Source organism: Falco naumanni, chromosome 4 (genome assembly GCF_017639655.2).
Source record: "Falco naumanni isolate bFalNau1 chromosome 4, bFalNau1.pat, whole genome shotgun sequence".
In the NCBI taxonomy this organism is placed as follows: domain Eukaryota; kingdom Metazoa; phylum Chordata; class Aves; order Falconiformes; family Falconidae; genus Falco; species Falco naumanni.
The window spans coordinates 68,833,003-68,850,265 of NC_054057.1; the positions used below are offsets into that span (position 1 = coordinate 68,833,003).

At 66.8% G+C, this 17,263-nt stretch overlaps 3 protein-coding genes across 6 annotated transcripts; all 3 read right to left on the reverse strand.

Moving 5' to 3' along the window:
• Positions 1–1,271: 1,271 nt before the first annotated feature.
• On the reverse strand, positions 1,272–10,316 carry MAP1S (microtubule associated protein 1S). Its single transcript, XM_040589550.1, has 7 exons — positions 10,132–10,316; positions 8,242–8,343; positions 7,420–7,502; positions 7,160–7,300; positions 3,429–6,687; positions 3,069–3,286; positions 1,272–2,956 (listed from the first exon to the last, which is right to left on the reverse strand). The coding sequence occupies exons 4-7, from the start codon at positions 7,217–7,219 to the stop codon at positions 2,801–2,803; spliced, it is 3,693 nt and encodes a 1,230-aa protein (XP_040445484.1). The 5' UTR covers positions 7,220–7,300; positions 7,420–7,502; positions 8,242–8,343; positions 10,132–10,316; the 3' UTR covers positions 1,272–2,800.
• Positions 10,317–11,705: 1,389 nt separating this feature from the next.
• LOC121087790 (cocaine- and amphetamine-regulated transcript protein-like) lies at positions 11,706–13,184 on the reverse strand. The gene is made up of 3 exons (XM_040593207.1): positions 12,933–13,184; positions 12,222–12,305; positions 11,706–12,065 (listed from the first exon to the last, which is right to left on the reverse strand). Exons 1-3 carry the CDS (start codon positions 13,182–13,184, stop codon positions 11,958–11,960), a joined length of 444 nt encoding a protein of 147 aa, XP_040449141.1. The 3' UTR covers positions 11,706–11,957.
• Positions 12,969–16,600, reverse strand: LOC121087789 (survival motor neuron protein-like). Of its 4 annotated transcripts, none has more exons than XM_040593205.1 (6): positions 16,516–16,600; positions 15,154–15,333; positions 14,772–15,056; positions 14,557–14,667; positions 14,381–14,469; positions 12,969–13,484 (listed from the first exon to the last, which is right to left on the reverse strand). In XM_040593205.1, exons 1-5 carry the CDS (start codon positions 16,540–16,542, stop codon positions 14,389–14,391), a joined length of 684 nt encoding a protein of 227 aa, XP_040449139.1. In that variant the 5' UTR covers positions 16,543–16,600; the 3' UTR covers positions 12,969–13,484; positions 14,381–14,388. The 4 variants fall into 4 exon arrangements, with proteins under 4 accessions (XP_040449139.1, XP_040449140.1, XP_040449137.1 ...); XM_040593206.1 differs by lacking the exon at positions 12,969–13,484 and adding an exon at positions 13,497–13,736 and having other exon boundaries at positions 14,557–14,637; XM_040593203.1 differs by lacking the exon at positions 12,969–13,484 and adding an exon at positions 13,497–13,736 and having other exon boundaries at positions 14,385–14,469.
• Between the last annotated feature and the right edge of the window lie 663 nt (positions 16,601–17,263).

A 17,263-nucleotide genomic window follows, 5' to 3' on the forward strand; every position in this document is an offset into this window, starting at 1 on the left:
CGGGCTGGCGCGTCACGCGGTGGCATTGGTTACGTTCCCTTTTGTCCCATCGATGCCTGCCTGGCATCGGGATGGTGCGGCTGTGCCAGGCCACCCGGTGCCACCAAACCACCTGGTGAGGACACGGGGCTGGGGATGGAGGGGACAGTGGCCAGCCAGCCTCCCCTGGCCACATGCAGGGCTCTGGCCAGGATCCCAGGATCTGGCCTTTCCTGGTGCTCACCAGCACCTCAGTGACCCCGTGGCACCCTCGGGCATGTCGGTGGGTGCCAACGGGCGGCAATGGCAGAGGAGCCCCCCCCAGCAGAGTTGCCACCCCCTCCCCGCTGCCATCCACCCCCTGGCTCACGCAGCTCGAAGCCAACCGGGACCCCTCACAGCACCAGTAAAGCGCCTGGTCCTGCGGTGCTGGAGGGGCCTGGTGGGACCGTGACAGTGGCAGTGCCAGGCACAGCCACAGCCCTGCCCCCCTCCTCAGCACGAGGGCTCACAACCCACCTCCAAGGGAGCGACCCCCCCCGAAGAGCCCCCTCCCCAAGATGCTGCCGTGGCCCCAGCAAAGGGCCTGGCAAGGTCCTGGGGAGGTTTGGGGGATGGGGAGATTCTGGGGGAGGTTTTGGGGTTGGGGGTTCGGGGGCTTCAGGGTGGGGTTTTGTTCCCTGGTCCTGCCAGGCTTAAGGCTGAGCATGCAGGGTGGGGGCTCAGTGCTGCAGTTGGGGCACAAGGACACGGGACCCCCCAGCACCGAGGAGACTCCAACCCCCCCCCCTCCCCCAACACACACGCAACGCCCCCGCCCCATGCCGAGAGCGGGGGCAGAGCGCAGTGGCTGCAGCCCCCTCCTCTGCGGGCCGGGGGCGGCGGGGATGGGTATGCAGTTGTCATAGCAACCCTGCATCCATCCTCAGCTGAGCTGGTGTACCAGCCCTGCTCAGCCCCTGCCCCCCAGCACAGCACCCCCCCCCCAGCCCCTCTCCCACCCCCCCCAGCACGATACCCTGGACCCCCCCAGCCCCTCTCCCACTGCAGGCTCCCACCCCAGAGCATCCCCCCACCCCCAAAGCTGAGCCCAACCCAACCATCATTCCACACCCCCAGTACCCCCAAACCACCCTGCAGCATGCCAGGACCCCACATTCCCCCCCCTCCCCTGCACTGCATCGACTGGGGTGGAAACTCCAACCTTCCCCCCACCTCCCCCCCCGCCCCCCCACCCCCCCCCAAAAAAAAAAACCAACCCCAAAACAACCCCACACAACAGGCAGAGCAGCTGGGAGCTATCCTCTTTAATGCTCGTTTTCAACACATTTGCCAAACGGGAACGTGGCGTGCAAGACGGGGAGCGTGCCGGCATCCATGGGCAGGGGCCGGAGGGGGGAGTCACAACCCCCCCCCCCCCCACCCCCCACCCTCCAAACCAGCTTCGGGCTAAGAAAAAATATTTAAAGCACTAAAGGTGAAACATTCACTCCCCCCACCCCGAACACATAGAACGATACAATCCCAGGTAAAAGCCCCCGCGGCCGCCAGCCGGTGCCCGGGGCGGGGGGGACTCAGATAAATAACCTCCCACCAGAATAGGTTTGGTTTGTTCAGTTTTCACTTTTTTTTGTGTGTTGGTGGTTTGTTTTGGTTTGGTTTTTTTTGTTTGTTTTCTCCTTTTTTTCTTAAAAAGTCATTACAAAAAGAGCCAACGAGGAGCCTCCTACAAAATGGGTTAGTGTTTGCCCCAGCTGGGCATGGGGGGGCCAGATCTTGCCCCCCTTCCCAGCCTGCCCCGCCCCGCTCTCTGCTCACAAAACCCCTTAAAAATTGCACGTGACATTTGGTTTCTTAACAGCCTTCCAGCAACTCAAGGGCTTGGGGATGAATTGGGGGGAGGGGGGGGCACCTTCCCCAGTCCCCCCTGCTCCCCAGCCAGGGTGCAGGCTCAGACCCCATGGCCTCCACTGCCAGGAAGGGAAGAGCCATCGGTGCAGTGAGCTGCCAGGTCTCAGCCTGGTGGAGCAGAAAGCTCCCCCCAGCTGCTGCACGTGAAAGGGGGGGCCACAGGGTCCGGCCGTGCCCAGGGGGGACAGAGACAGTGCTGGGGACAAAGCCCGCAGCTGTAGTGCCAGAGGAGCAGACCCCACAGCCCCCCTGAGCCTGAGCACGAGCCCTAGTGCTGCTCCATGGGGACGGCAGGAGCCCGCCGGGGTGGCCAAGGTTGTCCTAACCCTGCGCCCCCCAGGAAGGAAACCCACCCCCCTGCAGGCCTGGGCTGTGGGTACTGAGGGGGGAGGCAATGGCAGTAGTGGCTTGTCCAGGGAGGGGGTACGAACAGCAAACAACAAAATTTACCCTGTTAAATCGAGCACGGCTTGGGCTCGCTGCCCGCCAGGAGACAGCTCAGCACTACTGCTGGATGCCAGGGGTGGGGGACACACAGACGCCCCCAGAGGCAGGGTCACCCCCTCCCCGGCTGGTCCCTCACCCCCCTCCCTGGGACGGCGGTGGGTGCAGAGCAAGGAGTGCACGGCTCTGGCGTGGGCATGCGGGAACCACGCGGCGTGTGAGGGTGCGGCATGTGGGTGCTGTGGGCTCAGGGTCCCCAGAGAGACCCCGCCAGTCCCTGGGGGGGAACGCAACCCCATCTGCCCCCAGAAGACACCCCCCCCCTCTCTCCCCTCCGAGCCATGGTGGTCCCAGGGCTGGCACAGCCCTGAGTCACCAGGTGCGGAGGGAGGGAGAGGGGGGGCCCACAGAGGAGGAGGAGGGTGGGGATGAAGCCCAAGCTGTGGCTCCCCCCCTTTCCCCTGGCTCAGAACTCCACCTTGCAGGCGGGAAAGGTCTCATCCTGCATGGCCACGGTGCTGTTGCTTCCCAGCACCGTGATGCCCAGCTCCTGCTGCCGGTCGTGGGTCTCCTGGTACCACTCGTGCATCACCAGTGAGTCGAAGGTGGGGATCAAGGTCACCTGCAGAGACACGCACGGCACCGTGTCACCACGAGCCAGCACCAGGAAGGGGCTGATCCCACCTCTCCGGGTAGCTTGGAGGGGGGGGGGGGGGGGGGGGCACGGCACTCACCTGGATGTCGGTGCCCCACTGGTGCTTGCCGGAGAGGAGGGCATCGAGGAGGGACCGCAGGACACCTTCCTTCAGGTGGTCGTCGCCGCTGACTACGTAGCAGAGGGAACGGATGCGTCGGAAAAACTCCTCATCCACCGTGCGGGCGCTCCAGGAGCCGGGGAGGTACGCCAGGTCCACATAGACTGGGGGACCCGGGGGGGCTGCAGCCCGTGTGCCTGCCAGGATGGGGGTACGGTGCTAAGCAGCCCCACAAACCCACCCCAACCCCACTGCACAGCACCAGCGGTGCCTCCGCGCTGCTCCGGCACAGGGACACCAATGCCGGGAGTGCCCACGGGTGCCCCCCAGCCCCATTACCTGCCGGTGATGCCCTGCCAGCTCCCGACGGTGGGCGAGCTCCAGGGCTGCGGGTGGTCCCTGGGTTGCGGATGTCCCCACTGGAAGGGCCCTTCTTGTCCCCGGGGAGCAGCCTGGCCTTGTCCCCACTGTCACGGGCCACGCTGGCAGGGCCCCTGGCCTTGGGGACTGAGGTGGGGTGCCGGGGTGGCTCGGTCCTCGGGGCGGTGGGCACAGAGCCCGTGCGGGACAGGGTCTTCTTCACCTTGCCGGAGGGGTCCTTCTTGCCAGCGCGGGTCTGCTCGGCCAGCAGCACCTCAGGGTCCACCATGCAGATGCCAGGCTGGGCGGGGATGGGGCAGGGGTCCTTCATGGGGGCCGGCAGCGGGTCATGGGCCCTGGCCACACCGCGGGTGGGCTGCTCCAGGTCCTCATCCGACTCCAGCCCGTCAGCCAGGATGGAGGGGCAGTCCTCGGTGGCCGGAGGGACATCGGAGTCGGAAAGGGTGGGCAGTGACTCGCTGACGGAGGTGGGGGGCGTCTCGCCCAGCGGCTGGCGGGGCCGGCCCCCCCGGCGCTGCACCAGCTCCTGCGACGGGTCACTGTCTGACAGCTCCCGGGGGCTGGCAGCAGCCGAGGGCGACCGCTCTGATTTGGGATGCTCGAACTCGCAGGGTGACACCAAGCAGAGGTCCACGTCGTGGGGTGAGTCGGAGCGGTGGCCGGGCCGCGGCGCCGTGTCACCATCAGCCCATGGCGGGTGGTGGCACGGCCGCAGCGGCAGGGACAACCCACCCTTCGCGGCCTCCGGCTCCGGTGTCCCCCCGGTCCCCCGGGACCGCCTGCCCTCCTCTGGTGGGGACTCACTGACGGGTGGCAGCACCTGCTCAAAGGAGACCGAGAGGGACTCATCCACCTCGGTGGAGTGCGGGGAGCCCACCTCGGCCGGCAGCGAGGGGGTGGTGATGGTGGGGGACACGTCGGGGATGTCGTCCTTGAAGGGGCTGAGGGAGAGGCAGCCCGCCTGCTTCTCCTGCGAGGAGCTGGAGCCGTCCTGTGAGGCTTTGCCCCCGGCTGGCGGCCAAGTGTTTGGCTGCCGGTTGGTGCCGGTGCCCGGCTCCTCTGTGCCATCATCCACTGGTGACTGGTGGAAGGGTGTGTGTCCGGCGCTGGCTGGGCCCGAGCTGGCTGGGGACATCATCTCCAGGGTCTTCTCCTCGGAGCTGCCGCAGGCGTCCTCGCCGCCCTCAGGGCTGTGGTTGAGCATCCCAGTGGGCGTCAGGTCAAAGTTGACGCTGCGGTCGCTCTTGGGGGTCTTGGCCAGGGGCGAGAGCGGGCAGATGGCTCTCAAAGGGCTACTCTCCATGTAGCGGAACCGCTGGGGGCTGTCAGGGTCCTCCAGGCCGTTCTCTAGGCAGGATGAGTCCCCCGGTCCCGCCAGCCCCCCCACCCCTCTGTTCTCCAGCGGCAAGGGCTCCAGCTCGCTCTCAGCTGCAGTGCTGCCCTCGTTCCTCAGTTCCTCCTTCCTCCTCCTCCCGCCAGCCCCCGGTGAGGCAGCCCCCCGGCCCCGCTCGGCCTCTGGCAGCATGTCCTCAGGGGAGGAGGACTTGGAGCCGTCAGATGTCCCTGGCTCCTTCTTGCTGCCTGCCTCCCGGGGGGCTTTGGCCTTGGGCTTCTCTGGCTCCTTCTTGAGGGAGGATTTCTTGACGCTGCCAGCCTTGGCCAGGGGTTTGCGGGTCTCCGGGACCAGCGTTTTCCGGGCCACGGTCTTGGCAGGAGCCTTGACCTCTGCCTTGCTCTCCTTCGCATCCTTCCGCAGCGTCTCAGCCTTCACCTCCTTCTTCACCACCTTCACCTCCTTCTTGGCCTCCCCTTTCGCCTCGGCTCCCTCGTCCTTCTTCAGCATCTTCTTCTCCTCTTTCCGGGGCACAGGCTCCTTCTTTGGCACCGCTTTCTCCTTGCTCAGCTTCAGCTTTGCATCTGCCTTCAGCTTCTCTGTTGAAGAGTCCAGCTTGGTTCGAGCATCCTTGGCTTTCTCATCTTCTGACCCCGCTCTGGTCACCTCCCCCAGGGATTTTGGCTTCTCCTTGGTCCCTGCCTTCACCTCCTTCCTCTCCACCTTTGGAGCCTTTTCCTTCAGCGCTGGTGTCCCAGTATCCACCAAGCTGAGCTTGGAAGCTGACTTCAGGCTCTCCTTGCTCTCTGCCCTCCTCTGCTTGAGCGGCTTCTCAGGCTGGGACGCTGGTGGCCCCTTCAAATCGTTCTTGGTGACCACGGGGTGCTTGAGGAACTCCAGGTGCTTCACCTTCTCCAGCCCCTCCAGGATACGGCCCTGAGGGGTGCAGCCGGGGAAGAGGACCCGGATGATCTTCTCGGAGGGGCTAACGGGGTGCCAGACGAGCAGGGCGCAGACGGAGGTCAGGCACTGCAAGGGCAAGTCCTGCTCCTTGGGGTAGCTGTTGCCTGACCATTGCTGCAGGAGAAACTCCAGCTCCTTGGTGCCCTTCACGGGGTTCAGGACGTACATGTCCAACCGGCCCACTCCCATCTTCTGGAAGAGGACGGTGGGCTCTGCGCGGGGTCCGCTGTCCCGCGCCAGCAGGTTGGGACAGATGCCCAGCTTCTCCAGGTAGTGCAGGGTCAGGGCAGCCTCATCGCAGCTCTTCAGCACCCGGGAGTTGCCCTCGATGTCCTTCAGCTTCTCGGAGGCGTTGAGGAAGACGACACCCAGCTCCGGGGAGATGAGGTTCTTCGCCCAGTCCCCGTTGCCCTGCGAGCCCTGGGATGGATCTTCCTCCAGCTCAGCCAGCTTCCTCTGCAGCAGGCTGTTGACACCGGGCAGGCTGTCCGTGCCCACGTGCGTCACCAGGATGGAGTCGATGCGGTCCAGGTGCCGCACCAGCTTCCAGAAGGATGATTTGGGGTTGGAGCCTCCATTGACCAGGACGTTGAAGCCATTGACGGCGAAGAAAGCAGAGTCCCCTCTCCCGCCCGGGAAGATATAGCAGCAGGGCTTGGAGAGCTTGAGGAAGCCTACCATGGTGGGGGGCTCAAGGAGGTCGAAGGGTGACTGGGGCTCCAGCGACTCCGAGAGGTACTCCATGAACTCCTCCAGCCCCTCCATCTCCGGCAGGATGCAGCCTGGGTTGTAGCGCAGCTCGATGAAGTCCTGGAGGTTGTGATGGTCCAGGCTTGAGTCCCTCCACTCCCCAAAGTCGGGGCAGCTGATGGTCAGCCTGGCCTTGGCCGAGGGGTCCGCAGAGCTGAGGATGTCCCCTACCTGCGAGAGGACAGGGACAGCCAGACTCTCAGGAGGGATGAGGCACCTGCGGCCAGAGATACAGCAGCCCAAGGGGTACCCTGCCTCAGCCCTCCCTCCCTTGGGCACCTGGGGCCTCCCACAGCCCCATCCCACTCCACACACCCAGGGCTGGCTGTTGGCACGATGCCTGGCAGGGCGGGGGGTCCCCAATTCACACCCACCCCAGCTGCGATTCAGGGCCATGATGCAGCTGACTGTCCCCTCCCAGCCCTGTGGCGGGAGGGATGCGCTGGCATGGCTGCCTGCAGAGCAGATGGCTGGGCCAGCCTCCCGTCCGTGCCGCTGCCCTGCCTGACTCCCCACCGAGACGCCGGAGAACGTGAGCAGACAGTTACTCCGGCAGCATCAGCCCCCCTGCACAGCGGCGGTCAGGCCTGTGAGCTGGGGGCGGGGGCAGGCAGCTCCTTCCTGGGGGTCTCCAGCACCCCACCTCCTTGTCGGTGAAGATCTGGATGAAGTCCCGCAGGGAGAAGCAGCCTGTCTGCAGCATCAGCTCCCCCGTCTCCTCCACGCAGGGCCCAGCAAACACCAGCAGCTTGTGCTGCGACACGTCCGTGATGAGGTTTCGCAGCTGAGGATGGAAGGGACGCGAGGATGGAGGGGACATGAAGATGCCACCAAGCCCCAACCTGCAGCACGCCCCAGCCAGCAGCTCCAAAAAGGCCACGGCCGTGTCCCCCAGCTGCTCACCTCGTCACACAGGGATTTGTCGGAGGGGTTGAGCAGCACCAGGGTCTCCAGCACATCTCCCCGATGGTGGAGGGTCCGCTGACCTGCAGGGAGCAAGGGCTGACACCCACCCTCCCCCAAACAACGGGGCTGCACCCCAGTTTGGCCTTGTCCCATGGGGATGGGATTGGGGGGGTGGGGGGGGACCCGGACAGAGCAGCAGGGCCAGCTCCTGTCCACTTCCCCCACGGAAAGGGACAGCCACTGTCCCGCTCCCAGACGCTGTGGGGGCCAGCGGATCCACTGAGCCAAAGGACACGTTTCCCATGTCCTTCCTGCCACAGGGAGGGGAGGAAAGAAGGGGGGGGTTCAGGCTGGGGGAGCCCCTTCTGCCCCCCCCCAAGCAGTGCAGCAAGCCCTGGCTGCTCCCAGGGGGACCTCAGGGCTGTAACCCCCTTCCTAGGCAGTCAGGTACCCACTGGAGACCCGACCACCTCCCACGGTGCCCCCCCACTGCCAGGGGCTGACCCACCGGTGTGACAAGGGGACGTGGTGGGCAAGAGGCATTGGAGCAGCCCTGGTATCCCTGGCTCAATATGTTCCTTTCCAATTTTTTCATGGGAATTTGCAGCCTGCCCCAGGATGGGCAAAGGAAGCGGTTTCTCACATGTGGGATCACGGGGTTTGGCCACCAGGTCGGGGTACAAGGCAAAGCCTGTTCCAACAGAGGCTGGGGGCGTAGCGGGGAGGGGGCCCCCCCAGCTGTACTGGGGGGAGGTTCCCACAGCCCATGAAATAACCACCACCCAGGGGGCATGCATCACATGCCCCCCCTTCTTTTACCTTTCACGATGCTGGAGAAAGTGGCCGAGTGACGGGACACGAAGAGCTTCAGCTGCTCGTCCAGGTTGCACAAGGAGAGATCGATGTCCCAGGAGCGGATTCCTTTGGAGGAGGGGGGGGACACGGATAAAAATAACTGGGGGGGGGGGGCAGCCCTGTTAGCACCCACTAGCACCGCGTGTGCCCCCACATGGCACCGATTATGCAAGTAACAGCATGGTGGGGACTGTCCCCCCTCCCCCCTTGCCCTGAGACACAGCCGTGCCGGCCTGGTGGCTTTTGGAGTGACCCCAGGGGGGTCCCCAAGCCCAGCCGGACCCTGGCATGACACCAACGCACCAACCGGCTGCCCGGCAGGCGAGCACCTTGCGCGGTGACTCACGACAGCACCAGCTCTGCCAACCCAAAAGCCCGGCCCCCAGGCGCCAAGCGCACCTTGCCGGCACCTCTTCAAAGGTGGCAATTAAAAGAATTAACGGTGCCGGAGGATCCGGTGAGCACGGCGCTGCTGCTGGCACTGGCGCGGCTGCTCCCAGCACCCAGAGCGGGGTCAGGAACCCCAAAGTGCAGCCTCAAAACACCCTTCAGGACCCTGTAAGGGGTTGGGGGGTGAGGGTGGGGTGGGGCTGGCAGCCCCCACCTCGGTGGCCAACCAGCGTGGCCACAACTGCTCCCAGCAAACAGCCCGGCGATGGCGTAAGATGGTGGGGGGGTTGCACAAATTTTGCACAAGGCGCCGGGCGAGGGCTATGGCCGTTTTGGGGCGGTATCACTTGGGGCCAGCAAGGTTTGGTCCTGCCAGGGCCCGCGGTAGGGGACACGATGGCACAATCCTGGCAACACACAGTGTGTGTTTCCCCATGATTTGGGGTCCTGCTCCAGCACAGGGGTGCTCCAACGCCTGAGACCCCCCCCACACTCAGCTCTGGCCACAGCTTGGGGAGTGGGAGATAGGAGCAGGGCTGAAGGGGGACCCTGCAGCACCCACCCACCCACCCACAGCCCAGCATCTGGCCCCCTAGTTGTGTGGGGCACAGTCTGGGCTGGTAACAAGGGGAGGGGATGGGGGCAACTGCAGCCCCAGAGCCTGGGGACAGACCCCAGGTTGGGGAGAGAGCACAGGTCCTTAAAGTCAGGGGACAGGATGGGGGGGACAGGTCGCAGCAGGGACAAGAAGGTTGGGCAGCACTTGTGGAGGCAGATCCTGGGGGTCTGGGGCAGGAGAAGGCGCAGAGCCTTGGGGGCCCGGGGGGTGCAGATCCTGAGGGTCTGGGGTCGGGGTGCAGGTTCTGGGAGTTCAGGGAGGCAGAACCTTGAGGACCTGGGACAAGGGGGCAGATCCTGGGGGTCCGGGGCAGGAGAAGAAGCAGATCCACAGATCCTGGGGAGTCTGGGGCAGATCTGGGGGCAGATTCGGGGAGGGTGTGTGTGCACATCCTGGGAGTCTGGGGCAGGAGAGGGGGCAGATGGGGGGGGGGGGGGCAGATCCCGGGGCTCTGGGGCAGCAGATGGGGCAGATCCTGGGGGTCTGCGGCAGGAAAGGGGGGCAGATCCTGGGGGGGGGGGGAGGGGCAGACGTAGGGGCTGAGGGGCAGGAGAGGGGGCAGGTCCTGGGGGGTCTGGGTCAGATCCTGGGGGCTGCGGGGCAGGAGACAGGGCAGTCGCTGGGGGCAGACCCCGGAGGCCTGGGGCAGGAGGGGGCGGCCCGGCAGGCCGGGGGGGGGGGTGAGGGGGGCGGGGAGCAGACCCCAGGGGCAGCAGGGCTGGAGCGGGCCGGCCTCGGGGGGGCGCGGCGGGTGGCGGGGTCCGCAGCAGGGCCGAGCGCGGCGCATCCCGCGCGGGGAGGGGAGGGTCGGGCCCACAGCGGGGCCCCGGGAGCCGCGGGCTCACCTCGCTCCAGCTGCTGCAGCGCGGCGGCCAGCAGGCCGGGCCGGTGGCAGCCGCCACCCACGATGGCCAGCAGCGAGTAGCGGCGCGGCCCCGCCGAGGCCCCGGGCCCGGGCGGGGGAACCGGAACCGCCGCCGCCGCCGCCGCCCGCCCCTCGCCCTCCGCAGCCCCCGCGGCCCGCGCCGCCGCCATCTTCGGCGCCCCCCGCCCGCCGCGCCGCGCCCCCGCTGCGTCACCGCCGCCGCGCCCCGCCCACTGATGTCACCGCCGACCAATGGGGAGCCGCGGCGGGGAAGGGGAAAGGGAGGAGCAGCGAAGGGCGGGCAGCTCTTAAAGGGGCAATGGCGGGGTGGGGTCGCCGCGTGTGGGGCCTCCCACGCAGCGCGGTGCAGCGCAATACAATACAATACAATCTAACCCCATCCAATGCAGCGCGGTGCAATGGAATACAATGCAATGCAGCAATGCAATGCAACCCAACCCAATACAACGGAATGTAGCAAGGCAATCCAATGCAGCAAGGTACAATGCAATACAATGCAATGCAGCAACCAGTGCAGCACAATGCAATGCAGGGGCTGCCCGTGCAGTGCGGTGCAGCACAATGCAAAGCAATCAAATGCAATGCAATGTAATGCATTTATTTATTATATAATAATAAATAGATTATTATATATTCTTATATTTTTATTATATATTATATAATTATATTTTTTATATATATGAATATTATTAAATATTATATCTATAACAAAAATATATTATTATAAAATAATAAAACAGTGATGCAATGTAAACCAACCCAATGCAGCATGGTGCAATGCAATACAATGCAAGGCAGCAACTAGTGCAGCACGATGCAATGCAGGGGCCACCCGCACAGTGCAGCACAGTGCAAAGCAATTCAATGCAATGCAGCGCAATGCAATGCAGCAGCTGTTGCAGTGCAATGGAGCACAATGCAAGGGACGGAAAGAGAAGGGAAGGGGTGCACAGGTCAGCGCGCAGCTGGGGGTGGGTGTTGCAGGGTGATACAGTGATGGGAAGCATTGTGGGGATGGGGCTGTGCAGTGCAACGCAGAGCAGGCAGGGTGCGGTGCAGCAGGATGAAGCTCAGTGCAGCACAGTACAGTGCAGTGTGATGCAGTGCGCAGTGCAAGGATGGAGTGTGCGGTGAGGGGCAAGGCTGCGTTGCGCGTAAGTCGTGGGGTGCAGTGCAGCACAGCGTAAGGGCTGGGCAATACGCTGCAGTGCAGGATGGGACCAGGCCCTGCAGCCCCCTCACAGCCCCCTGCCCTCGACCTCTCCTGGACTGCTCCCCCAACCAACAGCTCCCCCAACCAACAGCTCCCTGCGGGTGGGGAATAACCAGCCCCCGGGACCCAGCCCTTGGCCCCTAGCCCACCCTTGCACCACCCCCAGCCCCTGCCCCACATCCCACCCTGGCCTCAGGTGCCCCACATGGGCCTGCAGCAGGATGGGACCCACACCTGCCCAGCACGCCAGGGCCCATGCACCATGGCACAGGGGTGCTGCTCCCCCCACCCCAAATCCCCCAGCGAGCAGGCAGCAGGCATGAATCCAAGTAATTTAATGTCACCCTGGGCCCCCCCAGCTCCACGGGCCAGGGCACCCAAGGGTGCTGGTGTGCTGTGCAGGCACGACCTGGCGCAGCGTGAGGGCTGGGGCTCCACGGCTCCCCCCTCGCTGCACAGGGCACAGCCTGGGCCAGCAGCATCCCGGCAAGTGGCAGCATCCCTGGTGTCCCCGCCGGTGTCCCCGCCGGCCGGTGTCCCCGCCGGTGTCCCCGCCGGTGTCCCGCTGTCCCTCAGGAGCACTTGAGGAGGAACAGGTTGCAGGCGGTGCCGCGAGGGCAGCTGCAGAGCTTGCCGATACGGGCCCCCCTCCGCACCGCGCACGGTTCCCCGGGCTGACACTGCAGGATGGGACCCGTCAGCCCCAGCGCTTGGCTCCCCCCAGGGGCTGGGCCCCCACAACCAGCACCCAAAGGGCCCAGGTGTTGGCTGTGGGGTTTGGGGTCCCCCCCCGCACCCCCCCGCGAGCAGCCAGGGCTCAGCACCCAATGCCGTACCGAGGGCACCCAGCTCAGCCGCTTCTCCAGCGCCGGCAGCTCCGGGCTCCCCAGCTTCTCCAGCAGCTCCTGCAGCACCTCGACCTGTGGCAGGCAGCACCCTGTCACCCCGAGTCCCCTGGGATGGCCAGGGTGTCACCCCAAGTCCTCTGGGATGGCCAGTGTGGCTGCATCACCCCAGGTCCCCCAGGATGCCCCCAGGACCCTGCCCCAGCACCCAGCCCCACTGGTTGCACCCTGGGGTGTAACCACCACCCCAGCCCCCCTGAGCCTGGCTGGGGGCTGGGGGCTGCAGCAGGGTTGGGGGGCTCGGAGTGCGAGGGTGCAGCCCACTCCTGGGTCCCCACCCCAGCGCCACATCCCCGCTCCCCACCCCTGAGCTGGAGCAGCCGGAGGGAAAAACAGGTTGAAGCTGTGAATCCCCACATGCCCCGGGATGTCCCTGGGATGTCCCCCGGGATGTCCCCAGTGCTGCGGGATGTCCCGGGTGCTGTGGCTGCAGGGACCCCACCAAAGCCAGAGAGCAGCAGCAGAGAACCAGGGGCGAGGTCTCGGTCTCCCCCGTCCCCAGCGCCCCAGGGACCCCCCGACACAGCCAGAGCGAAGCCCCATGCCGGGTGGGAGGAGCAGGAGCACCCCAAGGTGCCCCAGAGCTGTGTGGAGGGTGCTGGGGGGGCCCATCCCTGCCGACACCGCTCCCCAGCCCCTTACCAGCTCCGGCTGCTCCCGGCTCTGCCCGGGCAGGCTCTCGGCCGGCTGGACCCCCAGCTCTGCGGTGCCGGGCAGGATGAGGCCGGAGCCGAGCAGGCAGAGCAGGCAGAGCCAGGCACTCTCCATGCTGCTGGTTCCGGATGCGTCCCTGGATGCCGACGTGCCTGGCTCCGGCGGCTTTATACCCCTGTGCCGCCGGTGTGGGCAAACACCCGCTGACGCAGACGGGGAGCTGGCGCCCCGCGGGTGCATGTGTCCCCCCAAACCTGGATGCCGTCAGCAAAGGAGGATGGGGGGACATGTCCCCGGGAGACGCACCCCCTGGGACACCTGTGCCCCGAGCCAGCGGGATGGACGTCAGCACCGCGTCCAGCCAGAGCAGCCCGAGAGCCGGCGGGCACGGAGCCCCCCTCCCGGCGGGGCTGACCCCCCCAGCACGGGCCAGGCGGAGGGCACTGCCAATTCCCTGAGCAAACACGGCGGCGTGGCTCATCCCAGCACGTCCCAGGCGCTGACAGAGCCCGGGGTCCCTCCGGGGACGGTGCAGACAGGCTGGCACGTGGGTGGCACAAACAGCTTTATTCCAAAAGAGGGGACAGAGAGGGGGGGACAGAAAAGGGGACAGAGGAGGGGTGCAGCCCCCCCCTGGCCAGGGCTCTGATGCAGAGCCGGCCAGGGTGGAGGAAGGCTGCTCCTGCCTGTCCCTGCAGCCGGGACCCCCGGGGGGGACCCCTTGGTAAGGGAGGGGAGCGCGGTGCTGCCCCACGGCTGCCCCTCTGGCACGGCGTGGGGGGCCCGATCCAGCTGGAGGGGAGCAGATGCAGCTGAGCGGCAGGGAAAGGGTCCCCCTGCCCCCGTCCCACAGCTACCCCAACTCCCCTAGTGTCCCCATGGGGTCCCCCAACCCCACAGCATCCATGTGGGGTGTCCCCTCCCCATCCTGCAGCCCTCCCAGGTCCCCTCATGTCCCTGTAGTGTCCCCCAACCCCACAGCATCCATGTGGGGTGTCCCCTCCCCATCCTGCAGCCCTCCCAGGTCCCCTCATGTCCCTGTAGTGTCCCCCAACCCCACAGCGTCCCTGTGGGGTCTGTCCCTCCCCATCCTGCCCTCCCAGGTCCTCCAGTGTCCTTGTGGGGTCCCCCAGCCCCAGAGCATCTCTGTGGGGTGTCCCATGTCCCGCAGCCCTCTCAGGTCCCCCAGTACCCCTAGGGGGGTGTCTCCCAGCCCCAGAGCATCCCAGTGGGGTGTCCCCTGTCCCACAGCCCTACTACGTCCCTCAGTACCCCCGGGGGAGGTCCCCCAGCCCCACAGCCACTCTGTGGGGTCACCCCCTATCCTGTAGCCCTCCCAAGCCCCCCCTCCCTGTGTCCCCCCCCAGCAGGGTGGTGATGTGACAGTGGGGGGTGTGGGGATAGGGGTCCCATGCTCTGAGCGTCCCCACTCCCACCTGCCCTCCTAGTGGCGTGGGGGCTTCTTCTGCCTGTGGCCTGGCTGCGGGGGGGGCTCAGCAGCCTCTGTCCGCCCTTCCCGGAGGCCCTGGGGCACAGAGGAGTAGGGGGTCACAGGGGGGGTACATTCCCCTGCTTTCCCCCCCTCCCATTCCCCCTTCTCCCCCTGCCGTACCACATAGAAGCCGGTGTGGTACCCGCTCATGTACCAGGCCATCAGCATGGCGGCCAAAGCATCCTCCTCCTCCTCTTCCTCCTGCAGGGCATGCAGCAGGGCCGGGGGGCACTGCGGGGGCATCACCTGCAGCAGCACCCACAGCCCCTTGGGGAGAAACCTGGGGGGGGCACACAGGGTGCCCCAAGGCTTGGGGGGGGGGGGTGGACACTCACCTCGGGGGGCTGGGGGGAGCAGGGCACCCGCTCGCCCTTCCTCCTCGTGGTGCGTGGGGGGGGCTCCCAAGCCGAGGGGGTGTTCTGTCCCCTTGGGGCGTCCCTCGCCCTCCAGGCCCCAGGGCGGGGGGGCAGGAGATCAGCCAGTGCCCGCTCCTCGGTGTTGCCGTAGCCATCGAACTCCACCAGGCACGTGCCAGCGGCGCGGTCCAGCGCCCGTAGGTGAGCGGGGTACAGCAGCCCATCCCCCGCCCAGGCGGTGGTGCAGGCGTCACCCACCCGCCACTGCGGGGACACGGGGGGGTCACAACGCGGGGGGGGTGTCACAGCGGGACAGCGTGGATCCCGGATCCCACGGGGCTCGGGGACCTGGCTTGCTCACCTGGTGGCCTTCCTCCGCCTCCTCCTCCTGCTCCTGCTCACTGTGGGTCACGCTCGAGGTGGGGGTCTCGGAGTCATCATCTGACCCCTCGGCCGGGGTGTCCCGGGGGGAGCGGGGCAGGGTAGCCCCCGTGATCGCCGCCTTCCTCGAGGATGGGCCCGCCGGCTGGGGGTTGGGGCCCTGCGGGCAACACCGGTGGCGTCACCCGGGGGCGGGGCACAGAGACCCCCACCCACTGAGACGGCCCCCTGACCCCAGCTGGGCCAAAGCCCCCAGCCCCAGCCCATGGCCCCCAGCCTGGTCCCAGCCCAGTTTGGTGGCCCCAGTCCTGGTACAGTGGACTCAAGCCCAGTCTGGTCCCAGTTTAGTGGCCCCCAGCCCAGTGCCATCCCAGTTTAGTGGCCCCTAGTCCCAGTGCCATTCCAGTTTAGTGGCCCACAGCCCAGTCCTGTCCCATCTTAGTGGCTCCCAGCCAGGTCCTGTCCCAATTTGGTGGCCCTCAGCCCAGTCCCATCCCGGTTTGGTGGCCCTGAGGCCGGTCCCATCCCAGTTTGGTGGCCGCCAGCCCAGTGCCATCCCAGTTTAGTGGCCCCTAGTCCCAGTCCCATTCCAGTTTAGTGGCCCCCAGCCCAGTCCGGTCCCAGCTTGGTGGCTCCCAGCCAGGTCCCGTCCCAATTTGGTGCCCCCCAGCCCAGTCCCATCCCGGTTTGGTGGCCCTGAGGCCGGTCCCATCCCAGTTTGGTGGCCCCCAGCACAGAGCCATCCCAGTTTAGTGGCCCCTAGTCCCAGTCCCATTCCAGTTTAGTGGCCCCCAGCCAAGTCTGGTCCCAATTTGGTGGCCCCCAGCACAGAGCCATCCCAGTTTAGTGGCCCCTAGTCCCAGTCCCATTCCAGTTTAGTGCCCCCAGCCCAGTCCGGTCCCAGCTTGGTGGCTCCCAGCCAGGTCCCATCCCAATTTGGTGGCCCCCAGCCCAGTCCCATCCCGGTTTGGTGGCCCCCAGCCCAGTGCCATCCCAGTTTAGTGGCCCCTAGTCCCGGTGCCATCCCAGTTCAGTGGCCCCTAGTCCCAGTCCCATTCCAGTTTAGTGGCCCCCAGCCCAGTCCGGTCCCAGCTTGGTGGCTCCTAGCCAGGTCCCGTCCCAATTTGGTGGCCCCCAGCCCAGTCCCATCCCGGTTTGGCGGCCCTGAGGCCGGTCCCATCCCAGTTTGGTGGCCCCCAGCCCAGAGTCATTCCAGTTTAGTGGCCCCTAGTCCCGGTCCCATCCCAGTTCATTTTGGTGCCCCCCAGCCCAGTCCCATCCCGGTTTGGTGGCCCCGAGGCCGGTCCCATCCCAGCCCGGTGGCCCCCAGCCCGGTGCCCACCCGCGGCCCCGGGGCGCGCTCGGCCATGGCCCGGTACCGGCGGCACCAACGGCACCACCCCCGCGCCCGCACGTAGCCCTGGCCCCGCCCCCGCCCGCGCGGGGCCATCTGGGTAACGTAGTCCCCGCGCGCCGCGACACGGGCCGGGCGGCACGCGCCGGCACTGCACTTCCCAGGGGGCAGCGCGGGGGGAGCTGGAGCGCGCGGGCAGAGCGGTGCCTCCGCATCTGGCTCCCCCTGGTGGCCGGGCGGTGTGACTGCTGCACGTGGCAGCGTGGGGACACGGGGCACATGGACACGGGTGGCGTGTGGGGGCAGGTGTGCAAGGGAGGGTGTGCCAGGGTGAGCGTGCAAGGGTGGGGGTGCCCGGGTGGGTGTGCAAGGGCGGGTGTGCAAGGGCGGGTGAGCCAGGGCGGCTGTGCTAGGGCGGGCGCTCCCGGCCGCGGGCCCAGCCCGGTACCGGCAGGTGGCAGCAGCCGCCGCCCCGGAGCCCGCCCGGCCGCGCCGCCCCGGGGTCCCCGCGCGTGTCCCCGATTCCCCCGGCTCGGAGTGCACTGACCCCCGCTACGGGTCCCGGTGCACGGACCGACCCCCCGGTGCTGCCCCCGGTGCACGGACAGACACCCCCCCGGTGCAGACCCCTGTGCACGAACTGACCCCCCCCGGTGCACGCACCGATCCCACCGGTGTAGACCCCGGTGCACGAACCAACCGCCCCGGTGCACGCACCGATCCCACCGGTGTAGAC